This window comes from Watersipora subatra, chromosome 3 (genome assembly GCF_963576615.1).
Source record: "Watersipora subatra chromosome 3, tzWatSuba1.1, whole genome shotgun sequence".
In the NCBI taxonomy this organism is placed as follows: Eukaryota; Metazoa; Bryozoa; class Gymnolaemata; order Cheilostomatida; family Watersiporidae; genus Watersipora; species Watersipora subatra.
In genome coordinates, this window is record NC_088710.1 from 5,101,929 (window position 1) to 5,126,709 (window position 24,781).

General features: G+C 35.6%; 1 protein-coding gene across 1 annotated transcript in view; it reads right to left on the reverse strand.

Annotated features, from left to right (window-relative positions):
- The window catches only part of LOC137391314 (potassium voltage-gated channel subfamily H member 6-like), a 48,125-nt gene that overhangs the window by 23,081 nt on the left and 263 nt on the right, over nt 1-24,781 (reverse strand). The window contains exons 2-7 of the mRNA XM_068077743.1: nt 24,345-24,368; nt 20,685-21,104; nt 19,986-20,213; nt 17,399-17,579; nt 13,652-13,851; nt 1,445-1,532 (exon numbers count right to left, since the gene is read on the reverse strand). Coding sequence (XP_067933844.1) covers nt 1,445-1,532; nt 13,652-13,851; nt 17,399-17,579; nt 19,986-20,213; nt 20,685-21,104; nt 24,345-24,368 — 1,141 coding nt within the window. The remainder of the gene's footprint in view (nt 1-1,444; nt 1,533-13,651; nt 13,852-17,398; nt 17,580-19,985; nt 20,214-20,684; nt 21,105-24,344; nt 24,369-24,781) is intronic.

Here is a 24,781-nt window from a genome sequence, read left to right on the forward strand (position 1 = left end):
ATCCATTAGTCTACCCTAGCTTTAGTTCCCTCAAAATAGCAGTTGTAGCAGGTCAACGCAAAGGCTATAACCAATGCAAAAGGTAAAATATTTGTGAGTATGCACACTACAACAAAAATAACAATTGATTGTGAGCCTCGCTGAGTGCCCAAACACAGCTAGGATTCTGCTTTTCAATTTACAAAAATTGAATGTCAGAATTTTAATTTTACACCATTCTTCTTAACCCTAAAAAATTATTAAAATATTAAATAGCGATCTATGACAGTTGTTTTTACAAAAACGAAATTGACCTATAACAGTGCTAAAAATATGTTACTTTTTAATGTTCATATTTTATTTAGAGCATCGCATAAAATCGAAAACATGGCTGCCTGCAACTTTTATACTTTTTCCAATATTACTGGTAAAAAGAGTTAAAATATTATTCATCGACTCTCTTTAGCTCTACGTACCGTTATCAATAACCTCTTCTAGCGATTCAACTGCAATCTATTTTTCAACTTATGGGTAATTTTACATATTGACTAGATTTTATTAATGAGGGTTTTTGGACGATAACTTCCTTCAGCAAACAAGTTGTGATGGAGTTTTACAATCACAACTATGTCATTCCTCCAAAACTATTGCAGTTCTATTTGTAGCAATTATAATCTGAACAAAGCCAAAATCATATGAGGGTATGTCTTCCTCTGCTATTTCGACTGATGTTCTGTTTGGTACCATTTTCTTAAAAGGCGTGTTATGGTGCCTCGTTCTTACATATACATAAACCTTTTTACCATAACATGCAATGGTATATAATAATAAATATATATCATAATCTTTATAATGCTAGGGAGCAAGCTGTAATGCTTTGAAGATGCCACTATACTGCTTGGAGCCAACTTAGAATCTTTTTGCACCACAAGTCATCTGAGTCATAAAAGTCTGAGTCTTGGAAATGTACCAAGATAAGTCTAAGGAAAAAAATAGACCAATTAGATGTTACCACACTATAAACTAACACCTGAGGAGATGCAGCTAGTGTTTTCACAGTTAACACTTGTCTGCTGCTTTAGGAATTAGAAGGTATCTCTTTATAGAACTTCATTGCACAAATCCGCATTTTCAAAACTGGGCTTTATTAAAGAGCCCAATATTAGTGTAAGAGAGCTGATAACTATAGTAGCTTTATCAAGTCAAGTTTTCATGTCTGGGAGCTTCATCGTCGTCTTCATCTTCAAGTCTCCCTCCCCTGATTTCTACAGACATTGTTGCCGTAGCGGCCCTCGACTTCAACCTTTCCAGTCTCATGATGATAACAAACTAAACTAACCAGCTTGGATTAATTCCCTACTGCAGCTCAATGATGTAATGTCTGCAGCTCACTTTAGCATGGTACACCTCATCATAACAGGCATTTTACAAAATAGGCATGGTAAGACAACTCTTGTATGCTCACCAGTAAAGGCTGGAGATTCGCTCACCAGATTTTTATTCAAATGAAGACAAATATCTGCTTGCAGGCATTCCGGAAAACCCTTCAGAACCTATAAGAAATAAGGTAGACTATTGAAGCCAAGGCCAAGAACAGAAATTTTGATGACAGTTAAACGATTGCAGTCAGTTGATAAAGTACAGTCGGAACGTACAAAGGCAAAATCTAACTATCGCAATCAGGAGATTTTATGGAGTTGAAGCCCAAAAAATTCAACCTACTGCAATGACGGAGTTAAACAAAATTTAGTCTGAAATGTTGAATAGAAAGTTCTGGCACTATCAACGTTCTAGCTGATAAAACGAGGAGCGGCCTTGCAAAAAGTACAGTCACAGTGCTAAATAGGCACCTCAAGGGATCAATACGGCGTGTTTATGCACACTCGAGTTGTTAGTTAAATGTATAGCAAATAATCATTAAACAGGTTCGGCAGTTGCTGACAGCAACATAGACATGCAAAAGCAATTTGCTAAGCTCGCTGTGGTATCTTCAAACTTGCTTGATACGTTTTTGTTATGCATATGCATATACATATACACGTACCCATACATATATAGGTACATGTATATACATGTAATTGTGTTTTAGTTCATCTATTTTCAGTTGATATTCACTTTATTTCGCTGGCTAATGGGCAGTAAAAGTCAGACGGAATGGAAAAATAATAACATTTAATTCAATAGTATTTAAAAAAAAAACTTTTCCCATATAAGGGTGTGCTAGATGTTCATGTCTGGTGTGCTGTGGTTTTTGTATGTAAAACACAGCTACTAGCAGGCGATAATATGGCTTTAGAAAAACGTATCATGTTTTACGAGTACGACTCGGTAGAGATCAACTTAACGCTATTATTAATAATGCTATGCGTGTACACTAGTTCGATTACGAGTGGTGAAAAATCAACAAGCTAACACGAGTGAATCATTTCCTGTACAAACAATAGCTGTCCGTTACACATTCACGCGGTCGCAGAAGTTCTCCTAGTACAGTAGACTTACATTCAAACCACTTCTCCTGGGAAAATAAAACATTAGAAGCAAATCTAAATTTATTTCCAAGTGTTCTAAATCTACGCAGTAATACACTCACAAAATAGATTTCTTTAAATAACATATTGTGAAGACAACTCCTTAAACAACTAAAACTCGAGTCGCAGCTGGTATATATACATAGCTGGTATAAAAAACAATTTAATGAAATGCACAGTATGAATAAGCAACAAGAAATTTATTGAAGCGAATGCAAATAATATTATAATATTAATTATTATAATATATAATATTATAGTATCTGTTTCTCTCGTCTTACAATAAAACAGCGGCCTATATTTATTTCAGCTTTAGCAAAAACTCATTCTGGAAATATAGAGACCAGGGTATGAAACTTATAAAATTTATTACTTTTTACAACCAATATTTAGACTTTAAAATATTTTAAAAAGGTCTTAGTTCATATTCATGTCGTCTATACACTCACTATGACAGCAGCTAGATTATCGATCTAAATGACCAGCACACAAGTCTGCTGACAACAATATTATGTAGTATAATGTGTAACTTTAATTTCTGGAAAAAATGTAAACTTTTAGTTAGAGAAATTTATATTAGTAACTAGTATTAGGATCTGTAAATAAAGTAGTTGTGAAATGTTTAAAATCAAAAGACACATGTGAGTTTCACTTAAATGTCTGTGGTTCAAGGTAATATTTTGTTCCTTCTTTTAGGAAAGTTAAAAAAGACGAAGCAATACGCATAACTATGATTATATATCAGAAAGATGTAACTAGTTGCCATAGTTAGCCAAGGCCATAGACTCTTGCTGCAATACCTATATTATTGCACAGTATCTCTTTTGAAGTAAAACAATATAGTACCATAAGTTAAATATATACAAACAAAATGAAATTAACAAGGTATAGTATATTTAAAAGACTGCTGGTCTATGAGTCTAATGAGATTCATTGCTCTAAATAGTATGGAAAAAGCCTGACATCCGCAAGTTAATTTGTAACCTATTAGATTGCATGTGTTTTTTTGCAATCGCAAAAACTGATAAACTGATATGAAATCCAGAAGAGTGCTGGATAGGACAATGACTTTTGACCCCAGAAGTTTGGGGTTCAGACCTCGATGATTTCCAACAATAACAACTAGTTTTTTTTCTCAAACATTTTCAGATTTATGTTGGCAAAAAAGAGTGTTTAGCTGCAAATGTTTATCACAACTACGTAAACAAGAAGACGTTGCCACTGCAACCACTTGCGGTTCACCTGATTTTGGAAAAACAACAACAACGAGATGGTCATGTATTGATGCCACTTCAAGAGGCTTTACCAGTAGATTATTCATTGTTTTGTTCAGGTGATTAAATTATCTGCGATTAAGGCTACTTTAACCTTACTTGTAGGGAATACGACTAAATGATATGTGAAGAGGATGAGCGCAGAAGCACATGTGAGGCTTTCAGATTCCAATCGAGAACCCTTCATCATTAAAGCGAATTACGGTAGCTTGTGGCTTGTCATGGTACATAGATTACAGGATAATTGAGTCCGGTAGGTTTTCATTGGCAAGATATGAAATCAAGCCTGCCAATGTACCATTAAAAGCAATGGCCTGAAATCCTTATAAATAGTTAATGTTTTCAGGCTATAATGATCGAACACTTGCCTTGTAACAAGTGCGGCAGATGTGTGCTAAAAGTGTTTTATTGAATTCTTTGGCAGATCACATATCGCTAAAAGCAGCTTATCCAGATGACTGCGAGTTGAACTAAAAGGATGCCTAGCCGCGATAGATCATTTTTCAATACTTTGTCACACCCGCTCCTCTAGGATACGCGAAGGCAATCCAAAAACACAAAAATTTAGATTTATATGTTCTGTAGCAAACCTTTACCTACATTATAATTTAAACTCGTATTTACATCATTTTTCTTTTATTTTAAGATTGTAGCATAAAAAACAACTGAGTAAAATCTTAAAAAATGTTTATCAAGTATTTCTGCCATTTTAAACATTTAACCGATTTGCCATACAACTTTCCTTATCTAAAAACTTCCTTTTAGAAAAAACCTTGTAAATAAATGAATTCTATGAGGAAAAACTTGGAATCCATGATTACAATCATAGATATCCAGCTTCTCATACAGCCGCAGAGCTCTGGGCTTTTTCACACTTTTCAAGCAGTGGCAGCGCTGTCTCAACCAGTGAAAGCGCTGCCTTACTGCCGAAGTGTTTGCCGTATAATCTGAAAATGACACTTATCCATGTGTAATTGCTAAGATGTTGTTTGTCTATATATTGTCTTACCGCAGCTGCTCTCAAGTGTCTAAGCATTCCCTGACCTTATGCAAAGAGACAGCCGCGCCGTCCACAAACTAAATTACAGAGAGTACAGCATTACTTCCAACAAGAACCTAACATAATTATTTACAGCCTTAGAAAATAAATTACCTTCAAGATTGTGACACACAGTCAATTGCAAGTAGCCTATATAAATGTATGTTTTGCCAGAGGGAGAGTGGGTATTATAAAAGTGCAGTGTTCACCATTTCAAGGCTAGTGCTATAATTAGACCCGCGTAAGCTACAGGAAAGCTGACAACTTCCAAGATTGACCTGATCTAACTCAGCTACCTCACACCTTAACTACGCTTTTTGGAGTCATTATGATGCTGAGACATCCAACCCTAATATTATTTGACCACCACCTTAAGAATTTTCGATAATTTCATTTAAACTAAAAAAACTGTCCGTTGAGGTTCGGCTATATTTATGAGTAAAAGTTTCTATAAACTGCGCTGATAATAGTATTTTTTCATATTTGCCTGTTTGGTTGTGACTGTTTTACCAAAAACATGACAGCCCTAAAAGCAGCCAGCCATTCAACTCTCATTTCACATACACTACGCCTCCATGGTGTGGGTGATGTAGAGTTGGAGTTGTTCCCACATTGAATTAACGCCCAATAAGTGGTTCAATGGATATTCATATGTGGCTGAGTACGGCAGACGCTTTGTTAAGAAAGTGAGGAGTTCAACGCTATAGGTCATAGTGGAGCACTCTTGTCTCTAAGCAGCACGCGTTCGAAATAGGAAAGAGTGAAGCGTGAAAAATGCTTAAAATGGAATAGTTTGCATGGCATTTTTTCGCAAGTTCTATTTATATCTTTTGCAAACATGGAACTTTCGGTAAAAATAGGGGAGTAACAAACTCACTTATTTAACGAGTTTTTTTCTGTTTCCATTAAATGGATGTCGCAAACTTGCGGATTATCTGTGTCATAGAAACATAGCAATAGAGACAAGAAATGTTCTTCCATCAACTGTACTTGACCGTTACCGCAGAATACCAAAAGCGTTTCAAGTTTTAACCCATAAAACTAACCAAAATGCTTGCGGTGCATTTACCATTAGCATAGCTATGGAATTCTACAAAAAAGTCGTTCTATGCAAATGAGAGGTCATGACAGCCTATCAGGCCCACAGGCTATAGTTTAGATGTATAAGTAGTTATAACTTAAAAGATAAACTTTCGATTGAGAGTTCAACTCACAAAGACCAGCATTCTGATTTAATCTTATGCCTTCTGAGAATTCTAAGACTCAATGATTGTAAAGAACACGATAACTCTGTGGAGAGCTGCTAGCGACAATAGAGCGATCAGTGTATTCCAAACATAAAGTCAAGGTTGCTGACTAGCCAGTCATCCATAACGTTATCCGTTCTCCCAAACTAACTGCCTCTTCAAGTCCGCTTGTAAAAAACTATTAGAATGTACAGTGAAACAAAATTATTCAAATTAGCCCACCGGGACATAGAAAAATGGATATCTATTGAAAGTTTATAAAACGTTAAGCTAACACAAGGTTTGTGTGTTTCTTCAGTATATTGCGAGAGTTGAACAAGCCAATCAAGCGAAGCAATCATTTTAACTAATAATCAAGAAATACAGTTTTTGTCCATTAAATAACCAAACCCATTTTCCTTATAAACAAAATAATATATGTAATATATATAAATACTTAAATCTCTTTAATCGATGAATATTGAATGCCCTAGAGTATGATTACTTTATTTATATTTATTATTAACAAAATAATCGTATGTAGGGCTTTCAATACAGTAATACTTCAACTTACGAGTGCTCCAACGTACGAGAAACTTGAGATACGAGCCAGCTTTTAAGCAAGTTTTAGCACTAACATACGAGCCATGTTTGAGATACGAGCACTTGAGTCAATTGCCAAGTATGCCGGAGGTGTTTTATGAGAACAGCATCACTCTGTATTTTTCAACTGCTCAGGTTATACTGTTGTACCGTGTTTTTGTGCACGATTTTCTGTGCAGAATTATGTGAATTAAACGTACTGTGGGTAGACCAAAAGTTTGCCAGTAAAATGAAAGATAATACAAAGAAAAAGCAAATGATAACAATTGATATTAAACGGAAAAATATTGAAAAATATGCGAAATGTGTATGCGTGATTGAGCTAGCTCGGCAATATGACAGAAATACATTCATAATTATCAAACAGAAGGATTATATTCAGGGCATTTAGTTCGCAAAAGGACTAACCATAGTTTCTAAACGGTACCGCGATCTTCACGACCGCTGATGGCATTGGACAAACAATTGGCCGGTGACAGCGTAACTGAAACGATGCTATGTGAAAAGGCCGGCGTTATTTATCCAAACTGTTTAATAGACATTCGGACAAGCTGGCTAGTGGTCATGCATTAACCATTTGTGACGACACCTGTGTTCGTCCTAATCGCAACATGTTGCAAGGGCGACAAAGGCAAAAGTTCTTAGTTAGGTTTATCTTAAAACGGCCGGCTAGTCGTGAAAGCAAAAAAAAAGGAAAAATTTCTCGCTAACCAGCGAGAAACTTCAAACTATGAACGCCGAAGAAATTTTAATTACGTTTAGTTGAAAATGAAAGTTTGCTTTTAGGTTTGCTTCTAAGTTTGTCTTTTAACACTTTGATAAAATCCAAATTTATCAAAGTCAAATGTTGTAACAAAGGATAACTTATATCTCCCTCCCTGGCAAATGCAAGTGCTAACTGCTATTGTATGTATTTAATTTTACATTTTAATTAATCACATTTTCATGCATTATTTTTTATTTGTTGCTTTTTGAAAGCATGTAGTACGTAAGGACAATAACCAACATGTTCTTTCTGTTACAATATCTTGTTTTGAGTGTTTTATTTGCTTTTTTTAGAGTATGGAAACCAAGCAATATATATTTAATTGTTCTATATATAAATAAATTGCACCAACATGCGAGTAAATTGACATACGAGCTCAGTCTCGGAACGCATTAAGCTCGTAAGTTGAAGTATGACTGTAGTTTAAAAATTTAGTAGACTTCGGTTACAAGCGTTACTACTGCCTTTCAGTTGAGGCCATGCACACCCGTTACTTTTCAGGTTTTAGTGCTATGAAGTGCACTCTGAATGCTCTCAGGCTATTGAACTTTCATATAAGTTTTGCTAGGCCAGATTTCTAGCTATAGATTATTTTAGACAACTAGTGTCAACCGGGCTAACCTGCGATCATGAGACATGAAATTTTTACTTGGCCACTGGCCTGCAGCATCAATAGGCTATAAATAAATTATGATCAGCAGACAGAAGACGTCCAATCAAATTAAGTCAATTACTCATTGTGAAGAGCTTATCAAGGTGAGAAAGTTGTCGAAGTAATTGAAGGTTGTTTTTGGATGAGCGTAAATACAATAACACCGCATTCATGGTATTGGCAAGTAAACCTACCACCGGAATTCTTGCTATCAAGTTACGTATTGTCACCCTTTGAATGATTAAAAAGTGATTAATTGAGAGATGTTCGTATTGACCAGTCAGAGGTGGTCAAACTATGTCACCCGACATTTTAAAGCCAACAATTACAAACATAAATAATGAGGACAGGAAGAGCCTGGCTATGCTCCCCTACCCATTGTGTAACCTACGCATTTATCAATTATAAAATACTCAGGCTTTGGCCACGCTGCAGAGCAATGATAGACAAAGCAGGTACTCCGCTTAAAAATGAAACACAAAGATTTAGTAGATATTTTCAGAAATTAGCAGTACTTTTCTACTATATGGAATTTTTTTCATGTTTGAGGTGATCTGACTGCTAGGATATTTCAAAAATAAAATAGACAAAATTTGATAGCAAATAAAATGCTCAGAAGAAAAGAAAGTGCCAAAATGACATCACTAGTTGCGCGGCTGTGACATCACTAGTTGCGCGGTTGTGACATCACTAGTTGCGCGGCTGTCTGTATCGTTATCGATATCGGCCATTGCATTCAAGTTGCAGCATGACTGCATTACGTATCTCTATTCTGTTTGTCTTTTTCCCAAAAGTGCAATAACCATCACTTTCTCTTTAATCTAAGCATTTTAACCATAGACCTATAGACCATAGACCTATTAAATATACTAAATATAGTTAATAGTATAGTTATAGTATAGTTAATACATGTAGGTCTAGGGTTTTAACAAGTATCAAGTTTTGTTGATTTTAATCTTGAAACATCCTGCCAGTTGGATAGCCTCAAACATCAAAAACAATCTCAAATGATAGAAATTTTTTTGATAAAATCTAAAAATTTGTGTAATTTTATCTTTGTTAACATGTGCTGAGCCTTGTGGAGGCGGCATCTCAATAACGCAAGAACTGTTACATAGACATTTCTTGAGCAGGAGAGGTTACGATTTCTTAATAACAACAACTGCCGCTGACATATGGTTGACCTTTGTAAGCAAACCTCAAATGACAATCTCCTTTTCATATAAATCTTTTGACAGCAAATACTTGTTTCAACATACAAATTAATTTTAAAAATAGGAAGTTGAAGATTTTTTTCAACTATTTCAGTTTTGTGAAAAAGAGTAAAAAGCCAGAAGAAATTAAAAACACAACGGAAATAAAACTTTACAAAAGTTAAATTAACATTATTATTATTATTATTATTATTATTAACATTAACTATGCATATTGTAGGTCAGGGTAAGTTACTCCACGTACTTCTATTAACATTAACTATGCATATTGTAGGTCATGGTAAGTTACTCCACGTACTTCTATTAACATTAACTATGCATATTGTAGGTCAGGGTAAGTTACTCCACGTACTTCTATTAACATTAACTATGCATATTGTAGGTCAGGGTAAGTTACTCCATGTACTTCTATTAACATTAACTATGCATATTGTAGGTCAGGGTAAGTTACTCCACGTACTTCTATTAACATTAACTATGCATATTGTAGGTCAGGGTAAGTTACTCCACGTACTTCTATTAACATTAACTATGCATATTGTAGGTCAGGGTAAGTTACTCCACGTACTTCTATTAACATTAACTATGCATATTGTAGGTCAGGGTAAGTTACTCCACGTACTTCTATTAACATTAACTATGCATATTGTAGGTCAGGGTAAGTTACTCCACGTACTTCTATTAACATTAACTATGCATATTGTAGGTCAGGGTAAGTTACTCCACGTACTTCTATTAACATTAACTATGCATATTGTAGGTCAGGGTAAGTTACTCCACGTACTTCTATTAACATTAACTATGCATATTGTAGGTCAGGGTAAGTTACTCCACGTACTTCTATTAACATTAACTATGCATATTGTAGGTCAGGGTAAGTTACTCCACTTACTTCTACTACTAACTTTGCTGACGAGTTTACCTTGCCTAATCTACAGTTCAACATCACTAGAGCAAAGTAAAAACTATTTTGCTGATTATCACTTTATTAGAATAATTTTGCATTATAATAATATTTGACATTTTCACATAGAGTTATATAAAGCATTTTCAATGTTACATAAAATTACTTGAGGTATTAGCTGTTGATCTTTGGCGTTAGAGTAAATTAAATGAAACAAAATATATTTCTATATAAATATTTTCTTTATCATATGAAGCGAATATCAGACAAACCCCCATATGCTAAAGTTTGACAGTAGGGGAAGCAGAGCAAAGAGATGTTACTAAGTGTTCATAACATCATTTTACAATGAAGCACTCTAGTGATATAGAACACCTGACCTACAAACAATGGGTTTAATTTCCAAAAAAGGCCACCAGTGATGGCAGGGCATCTCTCCACTTATCAAAGTTGCCTTGGCATTGGACTTTAACATGTCAAACCAAGATCACAAAGCCATTTTGCACAACTACATTGTACAACAACACTCACAAAGCAGCCCGCGTAGCCTCTGCTTGCACAAAGCTAAGCGGATATCATAGTCAAACTTCGTGAACCACTCACATAATGAGACACTATGTCTTGTGTCAGGTATATCTTTATAAAGACGAGTCATTTATACAATTTTTGCTTCTTAACAGTGTGTTGCATCTATTTATTATATTACCACCTTATTATCAAGATGAAGCAAGCCTCAGAGTCTTGCACTCGATCTTGTAAACATAGTAGACAAATTCAGCTAATTCCAAATGAACAACGCAATGCTATTATTAGAAACGAATTGCATGTTCTGCTGACATTAGACAAGTTTACAACATTAGTCATCGACAGGATATTTACTCTTATTTCCTAAATAAAATGTATTTGTAAAGTTCAGTGCATCACAACTTATGAAAAAAGTAATGTCATTCTCATGTTGGTCAGATATAAAAACAAAAGCTAAAAGCTACAATGAAAACAGCATGCTATGATTATCTCCACATGTGAACATGTAATAAGGTTGAAGTGCTCAATACAAATATTTTACCAATCTTTACAAAGCCTATTTCTATACTATGTTACTGCAAGGACTCCATGTTGCCATGGAAACATGATTTATAATTAACTGACCAGCGTGTTACCCATTGAGTTCTGTGGTCAATTGAAGGTTGGACATCGACTGATTGCAAAATCATATTTTTTGTATAGCAATATTTGTTATGAAGTTTGACATACATATTATAGCACCACAAGAAGTCTCCATGAACAAACATTAGAGGCCTGTTTGAGGATAGTTGCCAGAATTAGAAGTTAACTGCAGCCAAACTAGAGGTCAGCTCTGGTAAAAGAGCTCTAGATGCCTCATCAAAACTCTCTCATAAAAGGTTGTGAATAAAATATTTTTACATGAATTAAAAACCAGATTTCCACAAACAGGTGCAGGTTCCGGCGCCTCGATTAGCCTTGCTATTGCGCACAGAGACCTCATCATCACCTTCCCTGGAGTGACATTTTTTTCTATTTCTCTTGTCTTTTTATACTGTTAGAAACACTCTTCATGTTATTTTTTTGTGGTTATATTATAGATGAAAACAAACAAACAAAAAACAAACAGCTTTTGCTTTGGTTAGGAAACTTAAATTGGAAAATACTTTTTGAGCCTCTGGCTCTTTAATCTTTGTAACCACTGTTATTATCTTGCAGTTTAAAGAAGCCCCGTCCCTGGTTTTAGTTCCCCTGACTTTAAAATGACTTCAAAGAATAAACCATGAGAAATTTATTGTTGTAAATGCAAATATAGTAACTGGTTCTCTTATGTAACGAAAAATAGCTGCATATAATTATTTCAGCTCCATCAAAGATTTGTTCTCAGAATACAGAGATTACAATATGGATAATCTAGAATTTGCTACTTTTCTACAACTAATATTTAGACTAATAAATATTTCACTTTCATTCATTTTTTATTCATGTTTTTATTCATTTTTTTAAATTCATTTTTTCAAATTCATCGTTATATTATTTACTCACTATGATAGCAGTTTAAATATTGGTATAAATTTCCAGCGCAAAAGCCTGCTTGCTAAGATATACTTATATTCTAGGTCTGTATAATCCTAGCTAGAGATATTGGCATTACAACCGAGCTTGTGATGATCTCACTATTGTCTCGAGTGAAACACATAATGATAAGTTGTACAAAATTTGTGGCTATAAACATGTGCCAGGCCTTTTTTGTTCAAGGTCAGCACAATGACCTTTTCTCCACTCGGTTGGTTTGTAAAATATATCTTACTCTGACGGATTGAGACAGTGAAATTTAACGTGGTGAAATTTATGTGGTAAAATTAATATTAATTAATATGTGTTTTTGTAGTACTTTGATTTACTAGTTGTTTTAAATAGTAAAGAAACTGTTTGCACACAACTGTAGGAGAGAAAAGGTAGACATTTTTAGTCAGACTGCATCCTATTGGCCAAGTTGGAATGTGAATAGCTGTAACTAATCAAGATTTTGGCAAGGCATGAAAGGAGCTTTTCACAAAAAGAAATGTTCGTGTGTCCACGCCTCTACCGAGTGATTGGTTGCTTTCTCTACCAGAGCCTTTGTAAATCATCAATAATGAAAAATTAATTTACTCATTACCTTGGATACCTTTTAAAAATTCTTTGACCAATGCACTTTTAACAGCGGCACACTCTGTATCGCCGGTACACTCTGTTATTGCCCGTACACTCTGTATCGCCTGTACACTCTGTATCGCTGGTACACTCTGTATCGCCGGCACAATCTGTATCGCCGTCACACTCTGTATCGCCGGTACACGCTGTATCGCCGGTACACTCTGTATCGCCGGTACACCCTGTATCGCCGTTACACTTTGAATCGCCGTATCTCGGGATTGTCGGCTATTATTTGTAGACCATATGCAATGTAAACCGATGAAATTGTCGTAGCAATAAAGATATGTCGGAAAACATTGCAGATGTCAAACTTTTCCAATATTTTGCCGAGCATCCACGACAGTCTGTGCACCAATTTTGGCGATAGTGATGGGCTGTCACGGGTTGCTTAATCTATATGTTCCTTCATGATAGGACTAGTATTTCATCTGCTCATTGTGTAAGGAGAACGTTACTTTGCAGACTATTCACTGATGTACATGTAAATGCGGATGGGTTTGTGATATTGTGAACAATGTTATCACAGACGGTCACCGATATAGCTCGGGAGTAACGCTGACATCACTGCAATACGGTGTGGCCATTGGACATTAGCCTAGAGTTCTATGGTTGTTTTAGGTGAGCAGCCTTTTTTCAACTTGAAGGTAGCTGATTTTATGTTGCTGACCTCAAAGGAGAACTTCAATCAATGTGAGTTTTATCCGACTCAAACGAACCTCAGAGGATTAAGGAATGACTTACTGAAATGATAATTACTACTTACCATGTTCATGTCAATCCCATTGGTGTAAGTCCAAGCGTGCTGAAAATATTCCTCGAGTCTCTGGCGCAGAGGATGAGGTATCTGATGAAACCTAATGAACTCTTTGATGCGAGACATCTCATTGTGGTATCTAGCTGTCCCCGAGTATAGTCTCTGGATAATAGCGCTCACGTTGCCAAATATGCTAGCGTACATCAGAGCTACAATGTACTGTAGATATTGTAGATATTAACAATGTTTAATGGAATAAATGTTGAGTTCTATTTCCACAAAGGAATCCATTCAACCTTAGAATGCTTTCTGCAACTGGCATGTCTCAAGTCATCTTGATTGCTTGCCGTCAGGCTCAGAAATGTTTTTGCCAAGGTTACAGAGACATCGTTTGTGCGACGATGCTCTTCGAAAAATGTTCTTCATTGACTAATTTGCTGTTATACTTACTCTCTATATCTAACGCTATTTTTTTAAGAGAAGTCAAATTTATGGCTCACTTTAGGAAAGTTTTTATCTTGTTTATTGTTTGCTATTGAATGCTTCTTTTTTCGGAGCATTTTGTTGAATGATACCTCAATTAAATTCCTATTTATGCTACAATGTTAATATTGGCTGATCGTTTGGTGCGTAATACGCTTTGCAGAAAACAAACGGAACGTAAAACGAAAGCGCAATGTGTAATACATCGAGTGGCACAAGAAGATTGCGCGGCGAATAACATGGAGAGTCGTAACAGAATGTATCATCGTTACAAATGTAATGACTTCCACTCACAGAAATCTTGTTCATCGAAATGGGTTATCATACAAAGTCAAAAGTCCATCGTATGTTTCCGTTTATAAACTTTCGGTTACCAGCTTCAATTCCCTATCCCGACTCCTTCGCAATATTATTAGATTACCAACTTTTAAAACACTTTTGTTCAACTCACTTAATAGTTCCTGATTTCTGTCTTTTTTTGCATGTAATAAAGAACGTTACAGTGAAACATGGATAACTCGCCCTCGGATATAGCGAACACATGGTTAACTTGAATGGATTTGCTTGGTCCGTTCCCACGCATGATAAATGGCTATATATAACTCGAACTCAACACTGTTAGTTCGAACTGTTTTTTGCCCAACGACTACCGAAACGGTTGCTATCGCTTTAAAAAATCACTTTATTCCAAGCCATAGAGGTAAACCTCAACTTTTTGTAATTCATAAGCGTCGTTATTACCACCATCGGCAAAATAGTTTTGCCAACGACTTTTCTAAAGGTTTGGTGAAATTTGATTTATACCAAACATCCGCGTAGCGATCGCCCTTCGGAAGCGAGGTAAAGTGAGGTAATCTTTGCATAAACTTCAAGAAAAATCGGCAAAATTGATCGCGGGTAAAACGCTCAAAAGAAAAAGATGTCTTTTCTTTTGAGCATTTCAACAACGATCAAGTTTTGCCAATGTCAATCTAAAAAAACGTTCTGACAATAACATCACCTCAAACAACGAACCAATCTCAAGTGATAGAAAAATCTCTATACTTTTTGATAAAAACGTTTTAAACTTTACATTAGAAGCATTTAATTTGAAACAAGCCATTTGTGCTTTTGATATATATTATAGATTGTATATGTATATGTATCTACTAATAAATAAGTAAATACATGGACTTGTGACAGTGCTCTGTTAACTTGAACGCTCTGATAATTCGAACACTTTTGCTCGGTCCCTTGAAGTTTGAGTTATCCGAGTTTCACTGTATTTGGTTGATGATTACAAAGGCTAATATAAAGTTATACGCACATACATAGACAGACAGACAGACAGACAGACAGAACATACGTAGACAGCAACCCTTTTGAGTTTTCATTAAGTTTATTGCATTTATAACCAAGTAATTTGCTGCACCTTTAACATCGCCGTATATATTGAATAATATTTAGACGTTGGCGAAAAGTTTGTATATAAGTTTTATAACCTATCACGACTGTTCTAACCTAAAATGGCAGACTGCCAGCAGTTTGCAACATGCTGACACTATTTAAGTTTGTCTACCCAGGGCCGAAGAAAACAAGTTGAAGTTAGCAAGTGGCCATGTAAACAGACTTAAATCAATAAAGTTAATTACTCCGATGCTTTGTTTTGTTTAATCACAGTCTAGGGCTCCAACCTCTTCTCTTTGTTATGGGACGCAAACAATGCATTCAGCTCCTAGCGACGCAAACATTTTCTAAAGGTTTCGCTAGACACTGTCGTCATCGATTTTGAGAAGTTAACATTTTTCTTAAGGTAGCCCCAGAACCTTATCACGAGAGTTTCACTAAGTTTAACATTTCTGTTCTCACTAATATAAACTAAAGTTCTAGGGCTAGATATTATTTCAACACTCTTTAATAGCTAGGAAGAAGAACCCATTAATTCCTATGTCAATCACTCTGTTTTTATTAAAGTTTTTTTCATGGAGATAACAACAGTTGAAGTGTTATATCTGTGAATAGAGTGAATGTCTACAAATGTTTATGAGTCTATTTACTTAAATTTTTTTTAGTTAATGTTATTGCATTCTTATTGAAAAAATAATTTTAAAAGATAAATTAAATCTTATGAAAGACAAGTAAAAGTCGTTACAACCTTTCTTCCTAACATAAAATTTAACTACAGTGGAACCTCGGTTCTCGAATGCTTCGGTTCTCGGCCAACTGGTTTTGACCAAAAAAAAATTTGTTCGTCTCGTATCTCAAACATAAATTCAGTTCTCAACCAAACCGGAGCATGCGCATTAGAATTAAACAGAAACAGCATGGAAACATTCGTTAACAAAAGGACAAGCAAAGAAGAAGGAACCATCTGGGACGACGTCCCTTTCCGGAAGAAATTTGCTAAGGAGACAACTCCTCCAGTCGAGTTACCCTAAATTGTTTTGGAGAAAGATTCTCCTTCAAATATGTGAAATACGCATGCCATTGCTGTTTATATTTTCTTTTTCATACGATTTTTGATGTAACTGATCTGTTGTATTTTTTACTGTTTTATTATCAATTTCTGCAATTTTTAGTATTATATCTTAACCTAGAATGTTTTCGACGTTTTACGAGCAAAGGATACGAAATGTTTACATTCTGTTTTCTGTTTTCGGCATCATAGATGGAAAATCTTTTATTAAAAATAAACACGATCTATGTCTACTCGTTTTCATTTATAGTATGTAGTATACAGTATAGTTTATGGTGTAAAATGTGCAAAAAGTATTTTACCGAAGTTGTTTTCTCGGCTTGAAACAGATTAAAATTTACATAAATTAATTTTAATGGGAATATTTGTTTCGGACTTCGAACAACTCGGTTTTCGAACAACCTTCTAGAACGTATTATGTTCGAGAACCAAGGTTCCACTGTATAATGACTGCAATCACAATGCAGATGTGTTTAAAACAGTTGATTTATTTTCTAAAAGAAGTAACTTTATTTTAGTCAATAATTCTATTGTTAATTTTATTTCTATTGAATCCTGACAAAAGTTAAATATTTTTTTTGCTCAAATCGTTGGGACGCTAGTTTGCTTTCAAGACAGCGAATTACAATTTAAAAACTTTGTAGAACACTATAACAGAAAGCTTAGGAATTTAAAGCAATCACCTATGTAATATTCTATAAAATAGTATGATTGTTCTTGAGACACTAAGATCTATCTGCTAGCACTCTAGCAGGAGCGACTGACGATCTGACAGTGAAAGGGCCAAGCAGTGTAAACATAAACCTGTCTCTACTCACATCCTATCAGCATAGAGCATATGGAGAATATCTTTTCAGCATTAGTATTTGGAGCAATGTTCCCAAAACCGACACTTGTTAAACTACTGAAGGTGAAATAGAGAGCGGTGATATATTTGCTGTTTGTGTCCGGTCCTGACCACGTGCCATGTATGTCGCTCTCGTTATATGGTTCTTTTATCTGCAACAGTTCAAACCAGAGATTTCACTTTAGGCAAAAATTGTATTACACTAAGGGTTATCTTATAGTCCTGAGCAGTAAAACTGATCTACAATAACTTATTTTAATAAAAAAACGAAAACAGCAGATTTTTCATGGCAAATATCTAGAATAAGGCCAAATGATTTTATTCATGATCCGCTACAGCCAAATCTGACAAATTAAAGATCCCCAACGAGATAAAGATGTGCATTTTTTTTTATTAAACATAAACATGCAATTATTTGTGTACATCTTACAACAAAGCGTCAAATACGATTTAAAAAAACTTTTTTATATACATAATTTGACTAAAATCACTGATTGATTGTGATGTCATAAATATGTCTGATATTAGTGAGAAAAATCATGAGCGGGCTTTGACTTCGCAATACTATCGCAACGCGGTTTCTTGCTACTTACAGCGACTCTTAAAGTTTATGAAAATTAGTACTTGTAAGTCGTGTACTATGATTGTTTTTCCCAAAGTTCATTACTGAAAACAAAGAATTTACAAAAATTTCAAGAAGAGTTAAAAAAAAATTTTTTTCAAACCAAATTTAAAAAGAAATACTTCAAAAATAGTTTTTGACAGCCAACTTGGAAGATCCACAAAAAAAACTACAGAGATCCACATCTGGATCAAGATCTGCCATTTGGCCATAGCTGATCTAGAACTAATGCAATGAAAGTCTTATTTAAACAACAACTCGCTTTTTTTCCGAAAAATCGTTTGTCATTCACGATTGGCTGCGGAGAGAATAGTAATGTCTTAAAGTTTTTAAAACACAAACTTTGTAGGTTGCGGATGTTCTAAAGTGTTTCATTGAAAATTTGTTAGAACCTGACATACTCCGAGTCCGAAACACAGTTATTAACATAAAGCCTTGACAGCCTTAATAGACAAACTGTACAAAATATGAATCATGTAGGTTGGTTTCTAGAATCTAACAAATTTTTTCTGTTTCCTTCTTTTTATTGTGTACCCGATAAAGCTAACCAAAATTCCTAACTCACTCTTCCACATGTTGCTCTCTCATAGCATAACATCAACACAGAAAGGAAACAAAACACAAATTGTTTGTCTGGTTTGTTTACTTTAAGATTGAAGGTCACCTACCAATTGTACAATTCAAGTCATGGGAAATGTGGAGGACATTCAGAAATTATGTTTTATGTCGAAATAATCATTTTTAAGCTATGCCTTAAAGATCCCTAGCACTGTTATATTTAAAACATAGTAGTTTTGACTTAAGTTCACAACATCTGCTACCAAAATATTATAAAAATGATATCTAAAACTATAAAGCAATTAAAACCAGGCCTTCTATTGCATTATGATTTTAGTTAGGCTATCATAGATTTACAATAAAATGTACACGTTTTTGCTGATTGCTTGCAAAGGTTTTTATTTTTTGAGCATTTGATAACTAAGCTTAAACCATAACTGTCACGAACAACTTTTATCGTATTTGCTAGGTAAATCAGACACGCTGATTCCGATTTTGTACTCAAAATAAAGATTAGTCCACTAACTTTCAGAGTAATGAAGGCTTTTTTACAGTGTTTTAATATCGGTCTCGAAAACAACACGATCGGCATAACAAGCTCCGCCCATAAATACGTGACGTAACCTAGCTTTTTAGGAACGGAAGTTACGTAGGGATGTTTAGACCGATTTAGAATAATAGAGATGGGTGTTTTAAAATCCATTAATATCTAAATTCAGCCTTAAAAATAATATCAGTCTTCTCTGAATGTTAGATAAGCTATTTAGCAATGCATATTTAAAAAAGTGCGATAACAACGCTAGCTTGTGATAAAACCGCGCTTTTTGAGCTCATTTTTCTCGGCGTTCAGCCCATTTAAACGTCATGTAACAAGCTACGAGCAATGTTAAATAGCTTATATACCTTTCATAAAAAACTGAAATTATTTTACAGGCTGGATTTAGATAATAATGGGTTTTAAGACACCCATCTCTATTATTCTAAATCGGACTAAACATTCCTAACTTCCGTTCCTGAAAAAGCTAGGTTTCGTCACATATTTATGGGCGGAGCTTGTAATGCCGATTGTGTTGTTTTCAAAACGGATATTGAAACGCTTTAAAAAAGCCTAAATGACTTTGAAGGTTAGTGGACCAATCTTTATTTTGAGTACAAAATCGGAATCAGCGTGGCTGATTTACCTAGGAAATACGATAAAAGTTGTTCGTGACAGTTATGGTTTAAGGTTACAGTGACATAAACATCTGTGACCTAGCAATAGAAAACTTAAAAGATGAGTAATGGCGATCAAGTGCACAAAAACAGCCATACGACAAATGAGTTGGTTTCGAGCTGAAGTAATGAACTCATGGAATAAGTTTTTAATATCTGCACGTACCTGTTCGCTGAGAATATCGAGCCATCCTATCTTTGGTCCGTTATTAGTTCGCTCTCCATTGCCAATCGCGTACCACATACAGGCGAGCCAATGAGCGATGAGAGCGAATATAGCCATCATAAGGATGAGCACCGCTCCACCATATTCACTATATCGGTCTAATTTACGAACGACCCTCACTAGACGCAGGAGTCGAGCTGTTTTTAGCAGCCCAATCAGTGTAGTTGTCTGTGAATACATGTACATCGAAAAGTGGCAGAAATTAAACAAAGTTCAAGAATTTTCATGCAAACGAACAAGAATCAACGCCTGTCTTAGCACTGGTCAAACAAAGTGTAAGGAGTCTCCATTTATATTTCAACTGAATGAGTGCTGACGTTATCCAGACAGTTTACAAAGGTTTGTATTAAATAAAAAATAATTGCTAAACTAAAATTATCCATCTCTATATGGGTTTCTCTCATCTGACCAAAAGATGAGCTACATACCCTAAGTACCAATGCATGTATGACACTTATACCTCGAGAATGCATTCGTTACTTACCTGTTTAAGATTGTTTCCCCAAACAGTGTTGCACCAGCAAGTTGTGTGTACAAAAATAAAATAATGATTTTAATCAAATGATTGCGCTGTCTTGAGAATAAGATCTTTGAAATCGAAGGTGATTTCATTGAAAACCTCATAGACATCATACTTACATCATCAGACTGCGAATTGAAAAGCAGCAGGTCAAAAGGAATCGCTGCCACCATATCTACGAGGAACCATCCTTTAAAATAGTGAATAGCTATTTTGCCGTGGTGGCTGACGACTTCCTCGTGTTTATTCACGTAGGTAGTCCTAAAGTTGATGATTATATCGAGGATAAACAGAATGTCAACGATGAGGTCGGTGATGGCTAAGGGATCTGTGGTAATTCCCTTCTGCCACTCAACAGGTTCTTTGTGGAGGAGAAATGCAGCGACATAAGGGGTCACTATGGCTGTGTAGAGAACTAATATGAGAATAAGCCAGTCCCAAATGGCCTTGAAAGGTGAGTAGTGAAGAATGGTGCAGCAGTGCATGTGAGGGGACTGCAGCTTGTACTCTGGTATGACATCTGTCCCGAGAGACAGAACCTGCAACATTGCACAACATGTTACTATACCCAACTTTTATGAGTGTTTTGCAATGAAGATTATTGCTGACTTTGAAACATAGACAAGCCAATTTTGTTTGGTTGGGAGAGAAAAATTTTCTGACAAATCTACAAGTTTGAACAAAATAGATAAAACGTATTTTTATTTTATTTCATTATACTTTTTTGCAGCAATCAAAAATACGAGGCCTTCTGCACAGATATAATATATATATATATATATATTATTTATGTATATATATATATATATTGTCTAGTATTGTAGTTTCTATTCGGCCTTTTAGATTTGTTACGTTTGCCGTACTTCACCATTTTCAGAAGGACTCAGAACTGCACATTTAAATGAACCACTTAAGGAATACCTTAGCCATTGTGATACACACAAGCTAGTTTACTTTGTTACAAAACATGTAAATCAGCTCTAGTGATGGTAAATCTATTGCCAAATAGTTAGTTTTACATTAAATTATCAAAGCGGTGAGAAGGCCATGTTGTTCTATGATCATTCCTTTACTAGGGAATTGTAAAATGGATGCCGCTTCCATTCTAGTTAAAAACTGTGCTATTTCATCTTATCTAGTCACAATTCCAGAGTGTCCCGCGGATGCATTGTAATTCTGCACTCGGTCAGCCCAAAGGCATAAGTCGATGTTTGTTACTCCTGTCGGATCTCTTGACAGGTGTCGGCGACAAGCAATGCTTTTCATAACATTTGGGTAGACATTCTCTGTATTATCAGCCTAAATCAATGATCATCAGAAAAGTTTCTAAACGGCTTGTAAGTTAAATGAATAATCTGGAGTTAGATCAACAATGAGGGCTTTTACAGATATTTGGTGCAAATCAATATTTAGAACAAATACCAGCAAAAGAACCAAGAAAATTTGAAAATAGGACGAGGGTTTGAACTGGTAATCATACAATGTTCGACACTTGTCTTTCTCACACTAACCAGTATGAAAATAGAAAGTACAGAGGTGAGTGAGTTGACCTCTATCAGACTCATCTAGCACTTAACAAGTGTCCTTCATGTCGGCAATTTGGAGAGCTGTCAATAGCAAGATTGTCGATGTAGAACAATAAGCTGCGACCCTCATCGGAAAGTTACTTCTGTTTCACCATTTAGCCGCTGACTGAGAGCAAATCTCGAGAATGGCAGCGGGCAAGTAGACCAATAATTGACTCGTAAAGCCGAGTGGCTGCTCATCAAGAGCTTTACACTTCACCAAAGTGGCGTAATCAAAAGGAGACTTCCTGACGAAAGGAGAATATTATTGGCCAATATTGTGTACTCGAGGCAACTTGCCGCCTCTGAGCTAATTCTCCTCCTTGATTCAGAAAGGTCTTCCAAAGAATAGCTCACTGACGTATCATGAAGCCTATCACTAGGATAGACTTAGATCATTATTGCTGATTATCGTCGAAAGTTGACTCCACTCATCGATGCTTCTCACCAACGCTGATAATGGTGCCTTGTCTTAGCAAGTTCTGTTGATGGCATTGCTACTAGCTCTTTTGGCAGCTTTTTTCCCTTAGTTAATTCTGTTGACAATAAATGCATTTTGCAAGCTTGAAAAAAATTGAAAACGGCAATTCACAATAAATTTTACAAGTAATCATAATAAAAGTTTTTTGAGGTTTTCACTGATGAAATAGCCTGTGGTTTGATGTGACAAAGAGAGTGCTTTACTATTAGATGTCCTTACTGCTGCTATCAGTGCACTTTTTAGGATTTGGGTACACCAACCTGTTTGCATGTTAGCTGCTGTAGTCCAAGGCAACTCCTCCAACGCAAATATTAATAAAAACTGAATTAAAGCATTAAAAACAGTTTTTCATGTAAAATTTTTGTGAAAAATATGCAATGCCCATCAGCGTGATTGGAAAATAGTGTTTTTACATAAAGAATGCAGGGAGAGTAGGAATGCGTATAGTCAACTTTTAGGATAGCTATATCTATGCATCGCTACAAATTCCTCACATTATTCAGGACTCCTACCCAGGCAGTCTAATGTTTGCTGAGAGATCATCATGTGTGCCAAAAAAAATAGAGAAAAGGTATCGGCACAAATATTCCGATGTCCCAACGTGTTCCGATGTTTTCGGTCTACAAAACTGAATGTCAGGGGTTTGAATCCTGTTGACTACATTCTTTTATTGCAACCATGGTGACAGATCGACTGTTACTGTGAAGATTCAGCTACTCGCCTCTATTATTCAAATACATTGATACAAAGAACCACTTATATGCCGCAGTATTTGATATAAACGTGAAACCAGTTTACTATCATTACTGACTGTCAGGCAGGAAATCTGCTAAACAAAAAGTTCGAAACGAAGCTAAAGGAAGCTCTTTTCCGACCAAGTCTCTCGAGATCAAACATTGTGATATGAGTTGTTGCTTGTCATGAGAGCTTTTTGTACAGCAGCATGCTGGGAAATCTCCTTCACTGATGTGTACATAATTTTTCATGACTTGCATGATAAGGCGCTAGTGCTAAGGTCAACTTGTTGGTGTTTTTGTACATCGAGGCTTTTCGGTTTGTTCAAATAAAGCCGAGCCCATTTTGGTCATTATTCTAACTAGCACAGTGGCAGTCCCATAGGCCATGAGAGACCATCACGTGCAATCAATATATCCACAATTGTAAGAGTTCGATTCCTGTGCAAGGCAATCTTTTTCCTAGCGCTATCAGCATAGCTTTGGGCAGACTGACGAATAGAGACGGCTCTTATTATAGTAAATATTTTGTACATTTTATAAAAGTCAATGTGTTCTAGCGACCAAAATTTTGAAAGTTGGTACATGTAATTTATGCATACCATAGGCTACCCTACTTTCAAAAAATCTAAACAAAGAATGTGGCCAGAGACGGGCTAAAAACTCATAAACACCTCCCCACTCGATCAATTGTTAGTGGCTAGAAACACAGGCAGTATCACTCGTTAGTAAACTAATCAAAATATATATTATTGAGCATTAGAAGAAATCTAGTGAGGCGGAATATAGGAAAAGCACAATTACGGAAAGGGTTAGGAGGAACAGAGGAACTTCTAGCTACTACATTTTTTACATTTTGAAACACGCACACTTACACGAATTTAGGAGGGTAAAAGATATAAAAACAATATAAAGAGCTGGGCAGGCGTTCCCACAACATTTGATAAAAGAGGGGGAATGCCTTCAGTAAGAATTCAATATCAACAAAACTTATTGTACCCTTGCTATCCGCTTGGGGAGCATCTGAAACAGTTACGAGTAGGTTGAAAATCTGCAGTGTGTAATATTGTTGTTAGCCAAGGAGCACACCATGGTCAACGAGTTAGGAAAATGAGAAATTAGCCTATGACTAATTGGCGAGCGACAGTTGAACAGCTCTTGTCATATGATTTCTACAGCAGCAGAAGTCGACACTGCAAGGTTCAAATGGCCTCTGTTTAGTCGACCATGAAACTGACAAGACAAACAGTTTGAAACAGAGAAATACAGAAGGGATGTGAAAATGTTTTAGCAGTCTTAACAAAGCTTCAGAAATATTAACAAGGGCATCGTACATATGCAACAGGAATAATGCACTCTACACTGAACAGTATAAAAGACAGTTTTAATTTGTTACGCAGTAATAGAATTACACATGCTATAGCTGCTTGTTTTGC